Source organism: Nannospalax galili, unplaced genomic scaffold (assembly GCF_000622305.1).
Source record: "Nannospalax galili isolate Female #2095 unplaced genomic scaffold, S.galili_v1.0 scaffold202, whole genome shotgun sequence".
Lineage (NCBI taxonomy): Eukaryota > Metazoa > Chordata > Mammalia > Rodentia > Spalacidae > Nannospalax > Nannospalax galili.
Genome location: NW_008349000.1, coordinates 687,972 through 709,171, shown reverse-complemented (window position 1 = coordinate 709,171; position 21,200 = coordinate 687,972). Strand labels below are relative to the sequence as shown.

Here is a 21,200-nt window from a genome sequence, read left to right as displayed (position 1 = left end):
AGAGAAATTAAGACATTCTCAAATAAACAATTGAAGTATTTTGCCCTTATGGAATTTATTTTACAAGAAATTCTAAAGAAGGTCTGGAGAGCCAGCTCAATGGTTAAGAGCACTGGCTGCTCTTGCAGAGGACCTGAGCTCAGTTCCCAGTACCCACATGGTGACTAACAGCTATCCCTAACTTCAGTTCCAGGGGATCTGTTGCCCTCTTCCGGCCTCTGTAGGTATTGCACACAAGTGGTGCACTTACATATATGCAGGCAAAACACTTACACACAAAAAATAAAAATAAAAATTTAAATGCTGGGTGTGGTGGTGGACATCTTTAATCCCAGCACTCTGGAGGCAGAGGCGGGCAGATCTCTGTGAATCAAGGCCAGCCTGGTCTACATAGCAAGCTCTGAGTCAGCTGGGACTATAGGGAGACCCTGTCTCAATATCCCCCTCCCCTGCAAAAAAAAAAAAAAAAGAAAAAAAAAAAAAATTTTTTAGGGTTAAAAAAAAAAAACAAAAAAAAAACCCAAAACACCCGAAAAAAAAAAAAAAAAAGAAAAAAAAAAAAAATTTTTTAGGGTTAAAAAAAAAAAACAAAAAAAAAACCCAAAACACCCGAAAAAAAAAAAAAAAAAGAAAAAAAAAAAAAATTTTTTAGGGTTAAAAAAAAAAAACAAAAAAAAAACCCAAAACACCCGAAAAAAAAAAAAAAAAAGAAAAAAAAAAAAAATTTTTTAGGGTTAAAAAAAAAAAACAAAAAAAAAACCCAAAACACCCGAAAAAAAAAAAAAAAAAGAAAAAAAAAAAAAATTTTTTAGGGTTAAAAAAAAAAAACAAAAAAAAAACCCAAAACACCCGAAAAAAAAAAAAAAAAAGAAAAAATAAAGAAAACTAAAAGATATTGTTCAGGTTGAATAAAAAATACTGAATAGCAACCCAAAGCCATCTGAAGAAATAAAAAAAAAAAAAAAACACCAATAAAAGGGCTGGAGAGATGGCTTGGTGGTTAAGAGGACTGGCTGCTCTTGCAGAGTATCTGGGTTTAATTCTCAGCACCCACATGGCAGCTAATCAACCATTCCAAGGGCTCTGACATCTTCTTCTGACCTTCACGGGCACTGCACAACATGTGTGCATTTACATACATGTAGGCAATACACTCATACACATAAAATAAAAATAATCAAATATTAAAAAATACTAATGAAGTAAATACATAGGAAATATACAGTGTGCTATTTTTGTTTGTAACCTCTCCCACATAATTTAAACAACTGGGTAAAATAGTAATTATTCATTGGATCAACTTACATTATACAGAGATGTAATTTGATTGACAAATAATAATAACACAAAGAAGAATGGATGCATATATTGTAGCAAAATTTTTTATACTATTGAAATTAAGCTTCTAGTAATTCAAGTTATAGTGTTTTAAGTTGAGATGTTATACTCCAGGCAACAACTGAGAAAATAACTCAAACAAGAAAGAAACAAGGAACTAAAATAATGTGTTAGAAATGGATTTACACACATGAAAGCAATAGTGGAAAAATATATCCGAGTGATTTGAAAGGCCTTAACATACATGACAGAATACATGAAATCCGGTGGGGGGATATGGCGGGAGAAGATGGGGTGGTGGGTTGTCTAAATATGATTAAGGTATATTGTATGAGATGCAGAAAAATTCAATAAAAAGAATATATTGAAAGAGAAAAAATAATTGTATAAAGGGATATAAGATCCATAGAAAACAAGCAGCAAGAAGATTTTAAAAATCCAGGTCTCAAGCATTTAGCCATGGCATAGTAAATAGCACACGCATGCTTCGTTTGTCTCATTGTTGAAGTATGGCAAATGACAAGTTATCTTATTCCTTGCAAATTAGAAAAAAAACCCCACAATACTTAGAAGTGGTGGCAAATTACATGATTGATGTGTTAGTATTAAGAACATGTTACCATAAAATCATAACCCCCGGCATCTACCATCAGCGTAGTTAAAAGCTGGCTGCAGGGCTGTCTTAGAAATAAAAACTAGCACATTTATAACTTGCCCTCTGTTTATAGCTCAGTAAAACAAGATAAATGATTATGGGTCTACCTGGCTTTTCTTTAGCAATATACCATGAATGTTCATTAATATGTTTGACTTTCTTCATTTATTTCATGCCAGAGATGTGAGATCAGGCCACACTTTTATGAGCCAATTCTTTCCATCAAGGTCTAAAGCTTGTCTTTATAATCTTTCTTAGAACAGATGCTAAGCTCAGAACTTCCATGACCAGGTTTGTGTAACAACAGCTGATTTGAGTAGTTGTGACAGAGTCCAAATGTCCCAGAAAGCCTAAAATATTCATTAATAGGCAATTACAGAAAAGTTTGCTAGCCCTAGTCTGATAACTAAATAATTCTTGGGTGGGCCTGGCAGACGATATTCTCGGAAGGACACTGAAGAAACATGTAGTTATCATTTCATTCCCCAGTTTGCATAACTTCTTCAGCAGGGCCAATCTTGTTTTATCTGTAAACCTATCCAGCCCTCCCTCCTTAACTGCTTTGAAGCAATTCCAAGATACACAGTATAGCTTTTTAAAAATCTATGCATGTTTGAGTCTATCTGCATTGTATTTTAAGGCATATAATTCCAATGATAATAATCTTTTTTTAAGTATGAGACCATGCTGATCATTTTCTTTTCTTTTTTTTAATTGGCAGATTGGCCAGCTGTCCTCTGACTTGTGTTTAAGGCTTGTTAGAGTGGGAAACTTTTTTTTCCCCATTTAGAATAGAGTGAAGATTTCACAATTCTCCAAAAATTTCTCCTACTTTTTTTTTTTTCCTTGCTGACCAAACTCAGGAAAGCGATGGCAGATAGGGAATTGCTGAGCTCATTATTGGTGGTTTCTACAATTCTAAAATCAGAGATGCATAGCACTAAACATACTTCCTGGAGTGTGCAGAGGGTGTGTGTGTGTGTTGACTTGGTTTGGGACAGTTTGCTGCTGTGACTTTGCTCTTTTCTCACTCAGGTAACCACTGTTACACCAACCCTATGACAATGCCTCTGAGGGAGCCCACTCTCTTTTACTGTGCAGAGACTAAATTTGTGACTATTAAATTTTAAGAAGATTAAAGCCAAAGCTCACATTTTCATGCCCCCCCTTTTTTGTGTGTGTGTCTTTTTTTGAGACAGGGTCTCCTTGTAGCCCCAGCTGTCCTGGAACTCACTATGTAGACCAGGCTGGCCTTGAACTCACAAAGATCTGCCTGCCTCTGCCTCCCAAGTGCTGGGATTAAAGGCCTGCGCCACCATGCCTGGCCTATTTTCATGCCCCCTTTAGGAGAATGCTGTCATCCAGGTCTACCCTCAGCCTCTCAAAGCTCTGTTCCTGGACTCCTTCATCCAGCAAACTGACCAGACTTGGTCCCAGGAAGACAGTCAAGGACACTCTGTCCCCACCTTGGGCTCAGTCACACTTTGAATCTCTTTCTGGCAGTGTAATTGGAATCAATAAAGCAAAGGAGGTTAGCTGGCTGGAAAAATCTTGTCAGAAGTGAAAGACAAGAAACTAAAAACGCAGAGATACCGAGAAAGCAGCTGCCTTCTCAAGACTCCGAGGACAGAAAAGGCAATTTAAAAAGGCAGACTAACTCCTAGAATACATAGCTCACTCTTTGACCTGTCACTTAATTGAAAGAAAGTGCCAACGTATGTGAAGTATTTTATATATATATATATATATATACACATATATTTAAATTATGAGAATTTTTGTAATTTTTTTGTATTTCATACAGAACATCTTAATCAATCTTAATAATCTTTATACCCCCTTGTCCATTGGCACATTCCCATAGCCCCCACCTCACTGGAATTCACACAGAATTTGGAGCAATAGCCTGTGTTAAGGCCTATCATGTCAAGTTAGTGTCCCCAGACGTCCCTCAGTGCAAGTTCATCCACTGGGATCTAGGCAGCCCATCTAGAATCCCACCCTTTAAGAAGATCAGCTTTTCCTCACCCATCAGTAATCAGCAGCCAATAATTCTTCAACTAAGATTTGGGCTTGTGGCCCATTTCTACAGTTCTATGCTGGGTTTTTGTCTGCTTGACTTTGCATGGGTCTTTTGCACACTGATACCATTGCTGTTGGTTCATATCAGCAGGGTCCCAGGAGTTTGTAGGACTCTATTCCCATGTGGTCATGCACCCCTCTCTTCTCAGGAAATGGTCCCTGAGCCCTGGATGGGTGGGATATAATATAAGTCCTGTACAAGGACTCACACTCTGTAGACCCTTACTCTCCATGCTTTGGACATTTGTGACCTTTTCTGTCCTGGCCCTCTGATGCATGAGGGAGCTTCATTGATGAGAACTGAGAGATACATTCAAGTCCTCTTTACAGCTTGTTCTAAGTTCTGTGAGTCTTATGTGTAGAGGTTGCATTGTAGATGTGCCACTTAGGCCTGGGCAATTCACAGACAATGTCTGCATGTGACCAGGTGTGGAACTCTGTAATAATCTCTGTATGTTACAAAAGAAGCTTCTTTGATGAGTGGTGATGCTTGTATGCAAATACAAGGATCCATATTTTGCACATAGTAAGAAATTACATTTGTCTAGGGATGTGACAGCCTTGGGGTTTTCTCTAAGATCTAAAACTTCTCCAGTGATGTGTATTTGGCTATGTTTACAGAATCACACATGATTTCCCTCCCACTGAGTAGGCTTTAAGTCCAATTAGGTAGCTGCTGATTACCCCCAAGATAAAAGTGCCACTACTGCACCAACGTTGTTTGCTGTGCCGGTCATTGATGTGATGTGGTTATTAGGCTTTGAAGCTGGGATTGAACCACTGACTGATGTTCTCCCTTAGCAGCTTGCATAGTGCTCATGAAAACTATGAGAGCTAGCCTTCAAGGGAGGGGGCTTCCAGGTCAGTTCCAGCTCCATTGCTCCAAATCCTGTGTCCAAAGTATGTCCTGTCTTCAGCAATAGGGTGTTAGCTTCATGTTCTGGGAGACAATCCAGGGCTGTGGTGATAGCCTGTATAATTTTGGGAGTCTCCTAGATTACCCTGACCAACAACTCAAGTGGGCAGGGTGGGAGGGAGTCTTTTCTTTCTTTTTTCTTTTTTGTCTTTTGGAGACAGGGTCTCCCTGTGCCCAAGCTGGCCTGGAACTCACTGTGTAGACCAGGCTGGCCTCAAACTCACAGAGATCCACCTGCCTCTGCCTGGGACTAAAGGCGTGTGCCACCATGCCTGGCCTGTTTCTTATTATAGAGCCTTCAACTATACACATGGACTCAGGTAGAGATACTATATGTGTAATTTGTCAATAGGTTTTTTTTGACTAATATGATTCCCTCTTGTTTTTAATACTAGGTAGGCATTATTTATCTGTCCTCTCTCTCTCCCTGTCTAAGCCCCTTTCCATGCCCTCCCCCTTTATAGTATCCCAATTTCTTGATAATACCAGTCTCCTATGATCCCACCTCTCTTGAGATCCTTCTTTTCCCTTATCTCCATATTTCCTTGTATAACCTTCTCCCCTTCCCCTCCCATTTAAATACCCCCAATTTAACCCATTTCTCCCTTAGTAACCCCTGTCTCCTACTGTTCTTCTCTCTTAGGTTCCTTCTTTTCCCTTTACCTCCCTGGTTCCCTTCCATTTTCCTGGTTCCTGCAGTTACATCAGGATATGGGAATATCCAAATGATGAGAATTTATTGAATAATGATTCAAAAAATAATACATATATTCACATATGACTTTAAAAGTGTAAAGTGTCTAATAGTGGGGTGTGGTGGCACACACATTTAAGCACAGCACTCAGAAGGCATAGGCAAGCAGAGTTCAAAGCCATTCTGGTCTTCATGAGAGTTCAAGACCAGTCTGGTCTACTAGTGAGATCTGTCTCAAACAATCCCTCCTCCACCAAAAAAATTGTCTTAATATTCCAAACACTCTCAAGCAACTCCCTGGGAAGCACTTGCAAACTCCAGTGGTCATAAATAGTTCAGTGTAGGATGCCTTTCATAAGCAGAAATTAAAGAGCTTTGTTTCTCCTTCTAGGAACCAAGCCCCACAGTGGTCACTGTTTTCCTGGCTTGCTAATGGTCAGTACAAGCGGCATGATGTGAAAGCACACACATGGAGGATTCTTGCTGAGATCTCAGCCCGGGTCTCAGATAGTCTCCATTATTGCAATAAGCTGACATCTCCATTTCTGTTATCCTAGGTTCCACATGGAGGATATACCAAGTCACAAGTGCATTTTCTCAAAGTCATTTTCTTTTTGTTCTTCCTTTCCCCCATCTAGTGCTGGGATAACACTCAGGGCCTTGTGCATGCTAGGCAAGTACTCTCTTACTGAGTTACAGACCCCTTTTAACAAATTTACATTTATAGTCATTTTACCCCCATGTCTCCCAGAGCCAGGACTGCTATATCTTATTCCAGGTTGCTATTGTGGGGTAATAAATGATCTAAAACTTAAACAAGATTGAAAACAAGGACTTGTATTTACTCATGACGCAGTAGGCCAGGAATTTGGGCAGGGCTCAGTGCACAGCTCTTGTTTGCTCTGCAGTGCCAGTGGCCTCAGCTGGAATGGCCTGGAAGGTATGATGGCTGGGGGCCTCTCTCGTGGTACCACCTGCACTGAATCCAAATGGGGCCTAAGGACTGAGGGAGGCCCGACTACCAATGTGCAGGCACATGGTTCTTTCCAGGCAGCCATTCTTTATCATGCAGTAATCCAGGCTGACGCTGAGAGGGTGAAAGCAGAGGTAGGAAACCTCTAGAGATCTGGATTAGAAGTGTCAGGATGTCCATCACATAAGTCACAGGCCAGGCCAAGACCAGGGGTGTGGAACAAACTCCACCTCTTCCTGGGAAAAGGTACATCTGTAAACAGACATAGGGTCACTATTTATTGCAGTCTTTGAGTACAAACTACGACTGCTTTCAAGAGCCAATCGATGGGTGAAATGCAGCTTGTGAAAGAATACCAGATGAGTCCTCCAGGTTCCACAGAGAACTCCTAATCTTCAGCCTTTGAATCCAGGGTTAGTCCTTTCTGACGGTTTCTATCATGAAATAGGGGAGAAGAGACTGTGAACATTTGTGTTCAAGTGAAGATGAAAAAACTGAAGAGCTTTCACAATAAAATCATTCTATATGACTGCTGTTCTGGGGCTGGAGAGATGGCTCAGTGGTTAAGAACACTGGTTGTTCTTGCAGAAGACCTGGGTTAGAATCCCAGCACCCACATGTCAGCTAACAACTGTCTGTAATTCCAGTGTCAGGGGATCCAACAGCCTCTTCTGACCTCCACGGGCATTGCACAACATGGGTGCACTTTACCTACATGCAGACAATACATGCATACACATAAAATAAAAAATAAAATTTTTAAAAAATGACTGCTGTTCTTCCTAAGCGTCAATGAAATTTTAACTTATAGTTTCTTTGTGAGCCCCGTGTGGTGGTGCAGGCTTGTAATCGCAGCACTCGGGAGATGGAAGGAGGATCAGGAGTTCATGTTTTCTGCTACATAGCAAGTTCAAAGCTAGCCTGGGCTACATGAACCAAAACACCAAAGCCCCAAACAAACTTTCTTTTGTGAATCAATACAATAGTACCTCTTTACCCACAACTTTGCTTTCCAGAGTTTCAGTTATCTGAAGTTAACTGTGACCAAAAAATATTAAACGGGAAATTCCAAAGGTTAGCAATTCATAGCTTTTATTAGTTATTTTTTAATTTTAAAATATTTTATTATTTTTATTTTATGCATATGAGCATATCGCCTGCAGGTAAGTGCACCTCTGACGTGCAATGCCCAAAGAACTCAGAAGAGGGTGTTGGATCCCCTGGAGCTGGAGTTACAGTCAGTTGTTAGCTGTTATGTGGGTGCTGGGAATTGAACTCAGGTCTTCTGTAAGAGCAGCCAGTGCTCTTAACCACTGAGCCATCTCTCCAGCCCCTTTTATTAGTTTTTAAATAACTGTTATATTTTACTGTTTTTCCTTTACCTTTTTTGTGTATATATGTGTTCATATGATATGTATGTGTGTACATTTATGTGTGTGAACAGGGGCACACATTTGCCACGTGTGTGTGGTCAGGGGATGACCCTGGGTGTCAGGTCTCATCATCCACCTTGTTTGAGACAGGGTCTCTGTTTTTGTGCTGTGTGTGCCATACAAGCTGGCCTGCAAGCTTGAAGGAACTCTCCTGTCTGTGCCTACCATCTTTCCATAGGAGTGCTGGGATTATAGATGCTCATACTACTCTGATTTTTTATGTGGATTCTGGGTATTTGAACTCAGGTTCCCATTCTTGTGTGGCAAATATTTTTACCTACTGAGCCTATTTCTTTTTTGGGACTAGGTCTTGCTAGTTTAAGCTGGCCTAGAACTTATAATCTTTTGAAGTCCTGGGCTCCGGCTTTTATCACCACATCCAGCTCCATAATTTGCAAGCTATACTCTAGCACAAACATGCAGATATGTACATGGAAAGAATGCAGCATACACAGGGCTCAGTACTAGTGTTTTCAGGTACCCACTGGGATCCATGTTTTGTTAATATTTTTCTAGATTACACTTAACTTCTTGCATTTTAGAATTGAGCAGAATTAATGTTCTGTGATATTCTGTCAAGGTTACCTTATTTAAGATGGTAAATCTTAAGTTTTTTTTTTTTTTTTTTAAAGGAGATGGGGGGCTGGAGAAATGGATCAGTGGTTAAGATCACTAGCTGCTCTTGCAGATGACCTGGGTTCCCAGCACCCACATGGCAGCTAATAACAGCATGTAACTTCAGTTCCAGGGGATCTGATGCTCTTTTCTGACCTCTGCAGCCACTGCATGATATGGGTGCACTTACATACATGCAGACAATACACAGTTCTCATGCACCCAGGTTGACCTTGAACTTGCTATGTAGCTGTGGATGACCATAAACTCCTGATCTCCCTCCTGAGTACTGTGATTATAGGAATGTGCAACCATGCCTGGCTCTATCTTAGGATCTGTAAGCACATAAGATGCTTACATGATAAGGGGACCTTTAATTCTTACTGTCTTCACTCAAGAATGCCTCTTAGGAGTAATTCTTTCCTCTGAACTCTGTCGGTTCATACACACTATGCATGGTCACTCCCACAGAGGCAGAGTTGGATTCTATCAGCCATCCACTACTCTCCTAAGTGTTGGCTCTTCCCTTTTGGTTTTGAGTCTGCTCACAATTGATAACCTCACATTACTTGACAAGAAATTTCACAGTGAATTCAAAGACAAGACAAAAACGTTTTGCTAAAGATATCCTATATACATATATATATAGTATTTTATTTTCAAATGTCATTGAGCATATACAGTTCTTCAGCTTTTTCCAGGGGACACCGCACCTAAGTTTCAAAACACACAAAATAGATCCCCTTTACTAAACAATTCTCATTTTGAGTTTACAAAAGTCAGTGTTTCACAATCACAAAGCATAAAGGTACATGGTTCTGAAACCATTTCCAGGCTGATTCCGCTCAATTCACTGTACATAGGATAGGTTTGGAAAACCCAGATCATGACATACATATTCTTATAAATGATCCTCACTATGGGCCTCCCTGGGTCTCCAAAGAAACAAAGAAAATTGGAGGCAAAACAGGAATGAAACAGTAACCTAAGGATCTCCCCAAACACACACAAAATACTCATGGGAGAGTGGAACAGTGGGGGACACAAGGCTGCCCTCCTTCAGTACATCACAGTAGAAAACAACAGCACATGAACAGCCTTATTTGGTCACTGTTTACTTGGTTGCTACATGAACAAAACTTCACCTAAGACACAGAGAAGAGAAATTAAAGCTATTTACACAGGTAACATTGTGGATCAGAAAGCAGTACTCCCTGGACTGGCATTCAAATTTGACAAAGGGCTGCGAGGCTCACAGGCAAGGCAAGCCAGGCTGCTCGTGTAGTGTCCTCTGAAAGTCCCAGTGTTTACACGTATGCCATATTTATGCATAGCACTCAAATTTGCTCTCAGAGGTGGGCTGTGCCTTGCAGGCTGTAACACTTCTCTATATTAATAAGTCCTCAAAAACATGAGCTCCTAACACAAAATTCTGTCCCGTGGCCAAAGACTACTCTGCTGTTCTATTAGATCTGGTAGGTTTTAGGGTCAGTCCATTTGTTCCTTGCACAGACAATGAATCCCACTGCTTTCTCTTAACTAGTCCCAGAAACACTAACTCACTGAAATTTAAATCTCATCAGTGTAACATACAGACTTTGACAACATCAGAGTTACTGGATCACTTAAGGAAAGGTGAGACCCTCAAACTGGTGCACACAAAAGCACTGGGCACATGTGGGCTCATAAATATAGCTGATGGGCAGGTGAGGAGGGAGGTGAGGAAGGAGGAAGCAAAAGGAGAGTCAGGATTTTGAAGACATAGGATCTTTCCAGGGGGGTTTTAAATCAGTGACCTTGGTACACTGAACCCCCCGCCCAAATGGCCAAGATCTGGAGTTAGATTTGGCTCCTGGGACTCTCATTCTTACTCACCAATATCCACCTACACATGTAATTCCTCCCAAGAAATGAATTTACAGAGGAGAGCAGGAAGACACAGCAAGCTTTACTCAGCCCAGGAGAGGTAAATGGCTAGGAATTTACAAAACGTAACACCCCAAATTTTCCCAAATCGATTAGTGTAGAAAGCAACTGAAACCCTCACTTCGAAGGCTTGCTCTTGCTCCATGGCAGTTTATTTGGCCCACCACTATTTTCGCCATGCTTTTTCTGTTGCAAAGACAATTGCTGGGTGCACACAACCCCAACAAGCCCCTTCCACCTCTTTGGCTGCTGACAGTGTTCTGACCTCTGGTCAGAACAAAGCTCTGGTTGCCGTCTAGCAGAGTGCTGCAGAGTCCACACTCTTCAGTGAAGAGCGTCGCCAAACGTCAGAAGAGCAGGGGTAGCTCAGCAAAGAGATTTAGGGCTGAAAGAGTTTTTCATTAAATGAAGTGACCACACAACCCCCAAGACACCCATAAAGACTTGACTAGGAAATCAAATGCTTTTCATTACACAAGGCTTCCTCTGAGGCTATTAGGGCAAGCAGAGTTGGCCCTAAGTCAGATACACAAAATTTCTGAGACATGTATAACTACGTTCTGCAGAATTCTGTGTGTTGTCTTTTGACCTTTTCTAGAATGCTCTAAGGGCCAACCTGTTACATAGACAGTTACTGTTCTGGGACAGGGTGACTTGGGGCTTGGGTAAACAGTAAGGCCGAAACAGAGTAAGCCCAATTCACAGAGCAATATCAATGCTGGGTAGATATGCCACAGGCATTAACAAATCACTTTTTCCACTTTTGATTTATCTACCTCATTTGTAGTCTGTTTCCCTTCCCCCAAACACAAACAGGGCTTTAGCTTACTACTAAGATCTTTCTACCATGGGGGCTTATGAAGAGAATTCCTGGATACCTTCCCACCTAAAACCAGCAAGGCTAAATACTCCAGGTTTTAGGATAATTTCAATGAGGAGTTTCCAGGTATTTTTTTCCTGAGATGTGCCTTGGCAGTAAATGAATTGGTTACTTGAAGAGAAGGTTGTCATGGCACCTACAGGCTATTTATACCCAAATTCTGACTCTGGTGGTTTGAATGTGAAGCTCAAGGTAGGGTCCAGGGAAAAGTTAGAAAAGCAAAAATGTGGACCACATTGGAGACATGGGAATGTTCCTAAGAAAGTGGCTCAGGTTCTCCACAGAAGACTTGAAGGAATCTCAAGTTTCCAATTCCTATCCTCAATGTTGAAAGCCGGGGCAGGAGTGGAACGAGGACCACACTGCTGTAGCCCACCAGAACAGCTTCCCACAGCATCATATTCTTCCAGGGAAGCGAGTGGTTTGTAATGAACTGCTCCCCCACAGAGATATCTGGGGTGACTAAGACTCACTAAAGGAGGAAGACACACTGTCAGATGAAGATGAATCTTGACACGGTGGCAGCTCAATTTTCAGGCAGTGTGTTGGCAAATACAACACAGTATGTCACCTGCCAGACAGGGCTCTGATTCTACATGGAAGGGTGCGTTTGTTCCTGAGTAGGAAGGTACTAGGCCTTTTTCTCTTGTTTTATTATTTTGTGTCTGAGTATTTGCCTGCATGTATGTAGTGCACTCACATGTGCAATACCCATGAAGGCCAGAAGAGGGCGTCGGATCCCCTGGAACTGGAGTTATGGATGGTTGTTTGCCTTCATGTGGATGCTGAGAACTGAACAGGGGTCCTCTTCAAGAACAGCCAGTGCTCTTAACTGCTGAGCTGTCTCTTCAGCCCCACGGTAAGCCTTTCTTAAGAAAATACCTACAAATCTAGGAATGTGGGTGATTTATAAGCCTGGAGGAAAGGTTCCTCTCATCTCTTCTGAGAAGGAATTCTTACAAACACAAGACTTAGAATTGCCTCTTAAGCATTTTTGGAAATCTCACCAATAAGCTTTTTTCTTTATGAGTTCCAAGAGCATCTGAATTATACCAAGCTGTCAGAATATTGATGACACCCCAGAAACGCTACAGGAACAGGACTAAGCAATCAGATGCTGCTGAAGGCCCCTTTGCAGGGCAGCAGTCTGCCTAAGAGACAGCTGACCTTTAATTGGGACTTTGTCATTCTTCCTAGCAAAGAAGCAGTGGGCAGATACGATGCTCATGTGTGTGCTGTTGCTGTCTTTATGAGGTATGTACAGAGGATGGATGTACAGTGAGAACAGGGGTCTTAGCTCTTGGGTTTCTATAATGTGATTTCCTTGAGTAACAGTGTGGACAGCATGAGAGTGGCTAATACCAATTCAAATTTGCTTTTATTCAAGGGTCATCCTGAGTGGGCCTTGCACAAAGACAGCAAGAGAGGGGCTCCTGCTTGATAGAACTCTGATACTCAAACCTCCTGTGGAGTGAGAATCCCAAACTGACTTTGAATGAGGCATGGTGAACTGACTAAGCCAAGAACTCATTAAACTGCTACATTAAACACTGCTTTCTACATGCGCCCAGGACACAGAAAGTGGGAGAGCACCAACCCACTCCGGAAATATAACTCCAGCTTCTCATAGCAAAACCTCCAGCCTTACATGGAGATATGAAAGATAACAGAGGAACTGTTGGTCCAAAGAAACACCCATGTGTGGAAGAAAACTCACTGATTTGGTAAGAAAACACAACACAGGAACAAATGTTATGCAACAAAGACATCCTGTCACACAAGTACTGCTCTGACAGTTGGATGGGTTCATGGGACACAGGACATGGGACAACCCAACCTTGACCAGTCTCTGATATGGAAATTGCTCAGCAAAGAGTTCGAAAGTCCCAGTCCTGTTCCTTGGGAGATAACTGAGAAAGATTTAAGGAATGTCAATAAGAAAAAAAAAAAATCCCTGCCTCACCCCATCATTATCACAAAAGGATACAGAGAAACAGGAGAGGGAGGGAGGGAGGCAGGGAAAGGCAGAATCCCTGAAAGAACTCTTACAAGATGAGCGCTTGCAGTTTCTGAGGCATGGTCCCCAGCTTTTCAATACGGTTCTGAACCTGGAAAGAAGCTGGCAGCTTGACAGGCTGAGGAGTCTTCTGCCAGTCATACCTGAAATGGCTGTCCCAGCTATTCTAGATAAAATAAATAAATTGATGCCTGTGCCCCAAATAGGCAGTAACAACCACCTAGGAGGCCTATGACAGAAACCAAGAGAAATATAACACTCAGTAGCAGGCTTTGTGTTTTGTTCTTATTCAGTGTCCAGACCTGTTACTAAAGAAGAAATGGAAACCTAAGGGTCACCTTGAAGCAAAGCCAGAGGCTTTTTGGCAGCAAATTCCCCACCTGGGCTGGGAAGAAATTGCATCACCTGGAACCAGCCTAGGCACTCCCTAGTTCTGCTCTGCTCAGAGGCATCCCAGTTTTCTTCCCTTCTGTCCTCCCAATCCCCTGGGTCACTTTCATGACAGTTTGTTTCCATGTATTAAAGGAATGACATATACAGAAATGTCATCTCCTGAGCCCAGCCGGTCATTTGATATCCTCCATCCTCTGTCCTTCAGGACACCTCGGGCACGCATCACCAGGTCCTGAGCTGCCAGTGTGTACCTGTGCAGGAAAAGGCAGGAAAAAGACATAGTCAGAACAGCATGGGCAGAAACTAGGCTCAGGAAGGCTAGAGAGGAAGCATCACTACAGTCATACAGTCAGTTTCCAAATAACTTTAAAGTTAAAAAAAAAAAAAACAAGCAAGCTGAGGTCATCTCCCCAGATTCAGGAGATATATATATTCTATATATTATATATTAGATGATGAATGAACAAGGCACTACATTAATCTCTTACATTATCCTATTGCTCAGTCTCTCTGGATGTGATTTATTGCATTTGAGGAGAATCCCAATTTGGTATTAACCTTAACAAAGATCCATACAGGCTCAGAGTTTTCAATGGCAAATAATATTTAGCTAAATAAGTATATGGGGGTGGACACTTCCATCTTCAATATATTTACTCCTAAGGCTATAATCCTTTTGTGTAAAAAGGTAGTAGTTTGTTTTCCATTTATGAGCAGTAAATCTCCTTGAAAAATAGGTTTAAACATTTTAAAGGAAAACATGCACACACATATGTATATTTGAGACATAGTCTCTCTGTAGCCCCAGCTGGCCTGGAACTCACTATGTAGACCAGGCTGGCCTCAATCTCACAGAGATCTGCTGGCCTTTGCCTCCTAAGTGCTGGGATTAAAGGCATGTACCACTGGCTAAGAAAAATATTAATAATACCATATGTGGTACAGAAAAATAGCAATAATATAAAGGTCAGCTGGGTGTGAAAATTGATGAGCCTTGGTATGGGTGAGCTGCTGTATGCATCTTATCAATGTCCTATTTTCCTAAAGTTCATATAAGGACAGTGAAATATCCCTCAAGAATTTGAAAATAAGATTGCTTGGGGCTGGAGAGATGGCTCAGTGGTTAAGAGCACCAGCTGTTCTTGCAGAGGATCCAGGTTCTATTCCCAGCACCCACATAGCAGCTAACAGCTGTCCATAATTCTAGTTCCAGGGGATCTGACACCCTGGCATTGCATGACATGGGGGCACTCACATACACATGGGCATTCATACACTTAAAATTAAAATAATAAAATATTTAAAAAAAAGAAGATTGTTCATTGAGGGTCTGGAGAGATGGCTCAGAGGTTAAGAGCACTGGCTGCTTTTGCAGAGGACCTGGGTTCAATTCCCAGCACCCACATGGCAGCTAACAACTGTCCTTAACTCCAGTTCCTGGATATCTAATGCCCTCTTTTGACCTCGGTGGGCATTACATGACACAGGTGCACCTACCTACATGCAAACAATATGCTCATACACATAAATTTTTTTAATTAAAAAAGATAGCTCATTGAGATTTAAACTGTAGACTTAAGGAAGAAGAATGGTATTTAGCTAGCAGAATATTAACATCTAGAGAAGTATAACATTAGGGATTATTTGGGTGGGCATGGGCTTTGGCTAATTGTGAGGCATTAAAAAAATGAGAGAAAGAACACTGGCAGGTACCTGCTGAAATACTGACTCAACGCAAAAATCTTGGTTGAGAGACTTCAAAGACATCTGGGGGTGCAGGATGTAAGATGGATTACTTTCTAAGTCTATGCCAGGAAATATGTGATTCATCTTTTTTCTGATTTCATATTCACCAAATAACCTTCTGATTATGATCTGCCTCCCTGTGTAGGCTTGCCTGTCAGGAAAGAATATGCTACTCTCAGTGCTGTAAAAGGATCAGTCAGATGTATTTCTCTGTATAAATGTCAACTGGCATTTTGGTTTAGACATGACTCTTGTGAGCTTGATTAAGGTGAGCTCAGCTCTGATAATGAATCTATTATTTGTATCATGATTAACTCATGTTCTGAACCTAAAAAGCTAAGAGCCAGATTCTGATAAACCGCCAGGAAAATAAATGTCTCCCTTTGTAAGGCCTCTCGGAAGCCAGCCGGTGGGACTTTGACGAGGCACTGATACTGCACTTGACCTTCCCCCTCTTGGAGTGTCTCAGTTTTGTGTTTGGAACTCTTGAGATACAGGATTCAAATGCCTTTCTGCTTCTTCCAAAGATCTCCTATAAATGTACAGACACTTGGGTTAGAAGACCTTTGCTTTTAAATGATCAGGACTGGGAAGAATCCAATTTGTAGAGTCCTTGAGAACTAAGTCTATTCCTATAGACCACATGCCATATAAAGTGTGTTACATACCATAGAGGAAAGATCATTGTGCTTAATACCAAACAAATGCATTCCTCTTCCTGGATGGGTAGTAGGTGGGAAAGAGAGATACCTTCTTTCTCTAACTGTGTTGAAGAATTATTGGTTTTGATGTAGAAGTCTGTTATACTTGCAGGAAGATGTAACCTATTAGTTCTTACAGAGGAATCTTTTCTTGTGGTTAGGACATAAAATGACATCCAAAGAGGACTTTGGCCGAAGAGCCAAGTAAATGTTTCAGTACCCACAGACAGCTCATTCCCACATTCAGAGGATCCTTTTAGATGAGCCCCTGAGGCAACTCTTAGTTTTATGTTATATTGCATGTGTAAAATATAACCACAGAGGGGAAGGCCACCAGCAACAGCAGAGTGAGGCTATCATCCTGGTGACTGATCATGCTCTGGATCTTAACTTTTCAGACTCAGAAACTTGACTGAGTCATTGAGTTGATTCATTCATCAGGATTGAACACACCTTAAACCAGCTTATGAGCAGATGAGATGTGGACACGGTAAGCTGTGGGAAAATATGGTTGCTGACAAAAGGTAAACACTTAAAGAAGTCAGAAAAAGCAGATCTGACAACTCTAGACACAGCTCTCTGTGACTGCTTGATCATGCATGACACAAACAGTCCTCAACAGGTCCCACAGTTGTAAGAAATGGCTGAGGGATCAGGACAGTTACCCCATACTGTCCCACACAAGAGACCAGCATGACACTGCTTCTGCTAGTGACGTTGGGCATTTCACTGCTTTAGTTTTTGAGACAGGGTTTTGCCTTGCAGTCTAGATTGCCTTGGAACTCACAATCATCCTGCCTCAACCTCTAAGGTACTGGGAATAGAGACATGCACCTCCATGCCTGGCTTTCCCAGTATTTTATTTATTTATTTATTTATTTTTTGTGGTCAGAATCAGCACTGGCATTTTTTTCCTATTTATTATTATTTTTATTTTACATGTATGAGTGTATTGCCTGCATGTATGTAAGTGTACCCATGCCATGCAATGTCCACGGAGGTCAGAAGGGGGCATTGGATTCCCCGACATGCACCTCCATGCCTGGCTTTCCCAGTATTTTATTTATTTATTTATTTATTTTTTGTGGTCAGAATCAGCACTGGCATTTTTTTCCTATTTATTATTATTTTTATTTTACATGTATGAGTGTATTGCCTGCATGTATGTAAGTGCACCCATGTCATGCAATGTCCACGGAGGTCAGAAGGGGGCATTGGATTCCCTGGACCTGGAGTTATAGGCAACTGTTAGCCACAGTGTGGGTGCTGGGAATCAAACCCAGATCCTCTGCAAGAGCAGTCATTCTCTTAACCACTGAGCTATCTCTCCATCCCTCTGTTATATACTTTTTAGTTATTATTTCATGTGTATGAGTGTTTTACCTGCATGTATATAAGTACACCACATGCATGCAATGCCAGTGGAGGCCAGAAGAGAGCGTTGGATACCCTTGGAACTACACAGCTGTTAGTACAAACAGCTGTTAGCCACCATGTGGGTGCTGGGAACTGAACCTGGTCTTCTGTAAGAGCTATCAGTATTCTTAACTGCTGAGCTATCTCTTAGCTCCTCTGTTATGTACTTTCTGAGAATTTCATACATATATACAATAGAGCTTTCACATTTCATAAAGCCAGCACTAGGCCAACCCGGAGACACTGGCTACCTTGGAAACTCATGGCCTAGGTGCCCCATCTCAATGAGAATTTACTTTTATATACAGCTGTCACTTGCTGTGAGATAAGTTCTGGGAGCCTTCCTCACTATTCATCTGTTTTCCCTTAGGTTCTGAGCTTTATTTCTTTTGTGACAGTCTCTAGCCCAGGCTGGTGTGGAACTCAAAGATGACCTTAAATTGCTGATCCTCCTGTTTCCACCTCCAGAGTGCTGCGGTTACAGATGTGTGTCACCATATCCAGTTTTACGTGGTCTTGAAGATCGAACCTGGGACTTTGTGCATGCTAGGCAAGTACTCTACCAGCTGAGCTACATCCCCAGTCCTCGGTTCTGAACTTCCTGATAGATAAGTTCACTCTTGTTTCTCCAACTTACTCCTTACTGCCGTAAAGCCAGATAGCATACTCATTCTGCCCAGCATGTAATGCTGTTTTCTTTATCCTTAGAATTTCTTCCTGAATCTTCCCTTCTATTCTGGGCATTCACGCATTGCACAGTCCCAGGCCTCCTGTGTCTCAGTTTCCATAACATATGGAACCTGTTCTCGCTGATCTCCTTAGCTTTTTTTTTTTTTTTTGTAGGCCCCAACCATGACTTAGGGAGAACTCAATAAATGTTCCATTATTTTCACTTCCAAGGTGTGACTTCCCCATCAATCATCCTTACATAATGGCCTTCTCATCTCTGAAGCAAGAAATCAGTCCTTTTCAATACACCTTTTTACCTTGATAATATTCAATCATAAAACCCACAAGGCAAAAAGACTTGTAAACTTCTCATTGTCTTAAGTGCATTTCTTTAATAGTTCATGGAGAATTAGAACCCAATCTTATAGTCATTAAGAGTTACATTTGTTTATTGTAAAAGTAGTATATCTGAAGTTTTATTTTTTGTCATCTTATAATATAAACATATATACGTATATACACATATGAAAGTTTGTTTTGTGCTTTCTATCATTGTGTGTCTTTCATTCTTGTTTTCTATGAGGTTGGTGGCTTCTGTAATGTTTCCCCTCCCCGAGTTGATTTGGAAATGCAATTTAGTTCTGTTCTATTTAGCAACTGTGCTTAAGTTTTTAGTATGTAATTCAGAATCTCTGTCTTATTTCTAAAAATTAAAAGGACCATGGAAAATCTTCCTTTATCTTTTATATAATGGTCTAATATTTTAGTTTCACCTTGGTCTTCTCAGCCATCATTACTACTTATTATCTAGACGTATTAGTAAACCAACATCTTTACTAACTTCTTTGCTTTTTACAGGCCATTCTTCTGGATTTCATTTCCTTCCATAGAAACACATTTAAATAATTATTTTAGCAATGCTCCATCAGGGATAAGCTTACCTTTGGACAATGAAAATCTTTGGTTTTTATTTAATTTTAAAATTGATTAGGTATACAATTAGAGATTGACTTATTTTCGCTCTGCTGTCCGGAGATATTGTACCGCTGCTCTTGGGAAGAAATCTTCCATTAATACTTTATATGTACATGTCTGTTTTTGCTGGTGGATTTTCAAATTCTTATTTTGTTGTTGATGACATAAAGTTCCTCTAAGATAAAGCAACACGGGTTCCTTTTCATCATGGTTAGAAATCAGTTGTAATCCTTCAAACAGAAGCTTTGTTTAGATATAAAATATATTTTAATTTATGTGTTATATATATATATATATATATATACACAGTTATCTGTGGTGGTCAAGAAAGTGTGTCAGATCCCCCAGAGCTGGAGTTAAGAGTCAGTTGTGAGCCTCCTGATGTGGGTGCTGAGAACCGAACTCCAGTTCTCTGCGAGAGCAGCAAGTGCCCTTACTTACTGGGTCATCTCTCCTGTGTTTTATACTCTTTAAGCTCTTTCTGGGCCTTGCCATTTCCAGATACTACCCTGTGCTCACCTCTATGTGGTACCCTTCACTTCCTTAATTGCTTCTTTAGCGGTTTAACTATTCAATCCATTTAGTAAAATACTTAAAATTTTTTTTTATTTCTTATTTTTATTTTATGTGTATGTGTGTATTGCCTGCATGTAGGTAAGTGCATCCGTGTTGTGCAATGTCCGTGGAGGTCAGAAGAGGCTGTTGGATCCCCTGGGATGGAGTTACGGACAGTTGTTAGCTGCTATGTGGGTGCTGGGATTCGAACCCGGCTCTTCTGCAAGAACAATCAGTGTTCTTAATCACTGAGCCATCTTTCCAGCCCATAGTAAAATACTTTAATTCAGTCACAGTGCTTTGCCATCTTGAATTTATTTGGTTCTTTTCCAGATCTATCTATGATTCTATTTGTACATGTTTAACTCCTTTCAACCTGTTCTAGTACATCTTTATTTTCTCTGGGGGATTGGAAAGAGCTCCATCCTATCTTGCTGTTTTTTTTCCCGCATGGGTTTAAAGGTAAAATAGGACCTTCTTTCTGAAGTCAGTTGTTTACTCTGTGCCCTGGGTGGCCTGGAACTTGTTCTTAGACCAGGCTGGCCTGCCTCGGTCTCCTGAATGCTGGGATTAAAGGTGTAGGCCACCACATCAGCCATTTACAGAGATTTTTAAAAACACCCTTTCATAATATGTATGAGGGATCCTAAGGGTTTTTCTAGTACTAGACATGTTTATGCTAATTTGGGGGCTAAGAATCCCCACACCTCAGAAATAGTATAAAGCTTAACTTTACACGTTTCCTCTAGCCATTTCCTCCTTCACCCAGGGCCTCAGTTTTTTCAAGCGTCTGCCCTCATGCACGTACCCATGTGCTTCAGGGAAGGACAGCCCCAACTTGAGGGAGCATAGGGGTGTTAGAGTAGCAAAAAGCCCCATAAGATTAACTGGTCAAGAAATAAAATCTCTAGTCTATCTGTTGGAAGACCCACCTTTCCAGTTTCACTGGTCAACCCCTAGGAAGGTGGGTTTGCCTTAATTTGTGCTAAATAGGTAGGAAGAATAGTTAATGCCTCAATGAGATAGTGAACTTTTTCTGCCTGGAATCCCACTTTCTAGGACAATGCTTCTGGGCCCAGCCACAGACATATGACTCTCTGTAAGTCTGCCTGCTTTTCTTTTAGAAATATGCAATCTTTCTCTCCTTTTCTTCTTCTTCTTCTTCTTCTTCTTCTTCTTCTTCTTCTTCTTCTTCTTCTTCTTCTTCTTCTTCTTC

The 21,200-nt window shown here is 41.0% G+C and overlaps 1 protein-coding gene across 1 annotated transcript in view; it reads right to left on the bottom strand.

The window, feature by feature from the left end:
* Positions 1 to 9,333: 9,333 nt before the first annotated feature.
* Ppm1h (protein phosphatase, Mg2+/Mn2+ dependent 1H) overlaps positions 9,334 to 21,200 on the bottom strand; it is a 297,333-nt gene continuing 285,466 nt past the window's right edge. Inside the window, exon 10 of the mRNA XM_008846139.3 lies at positions 9,334 to 14,173. Within this exon, the coding sequence (XP_008844361.1) occupies positions 14,026 to 14,173 (148 nt within the window). The 3' untranslated portion in view covers positions 9,334 to 14,025. The remainder of the gene's footprint in view (positions 14,174 to 21,200) is intronic.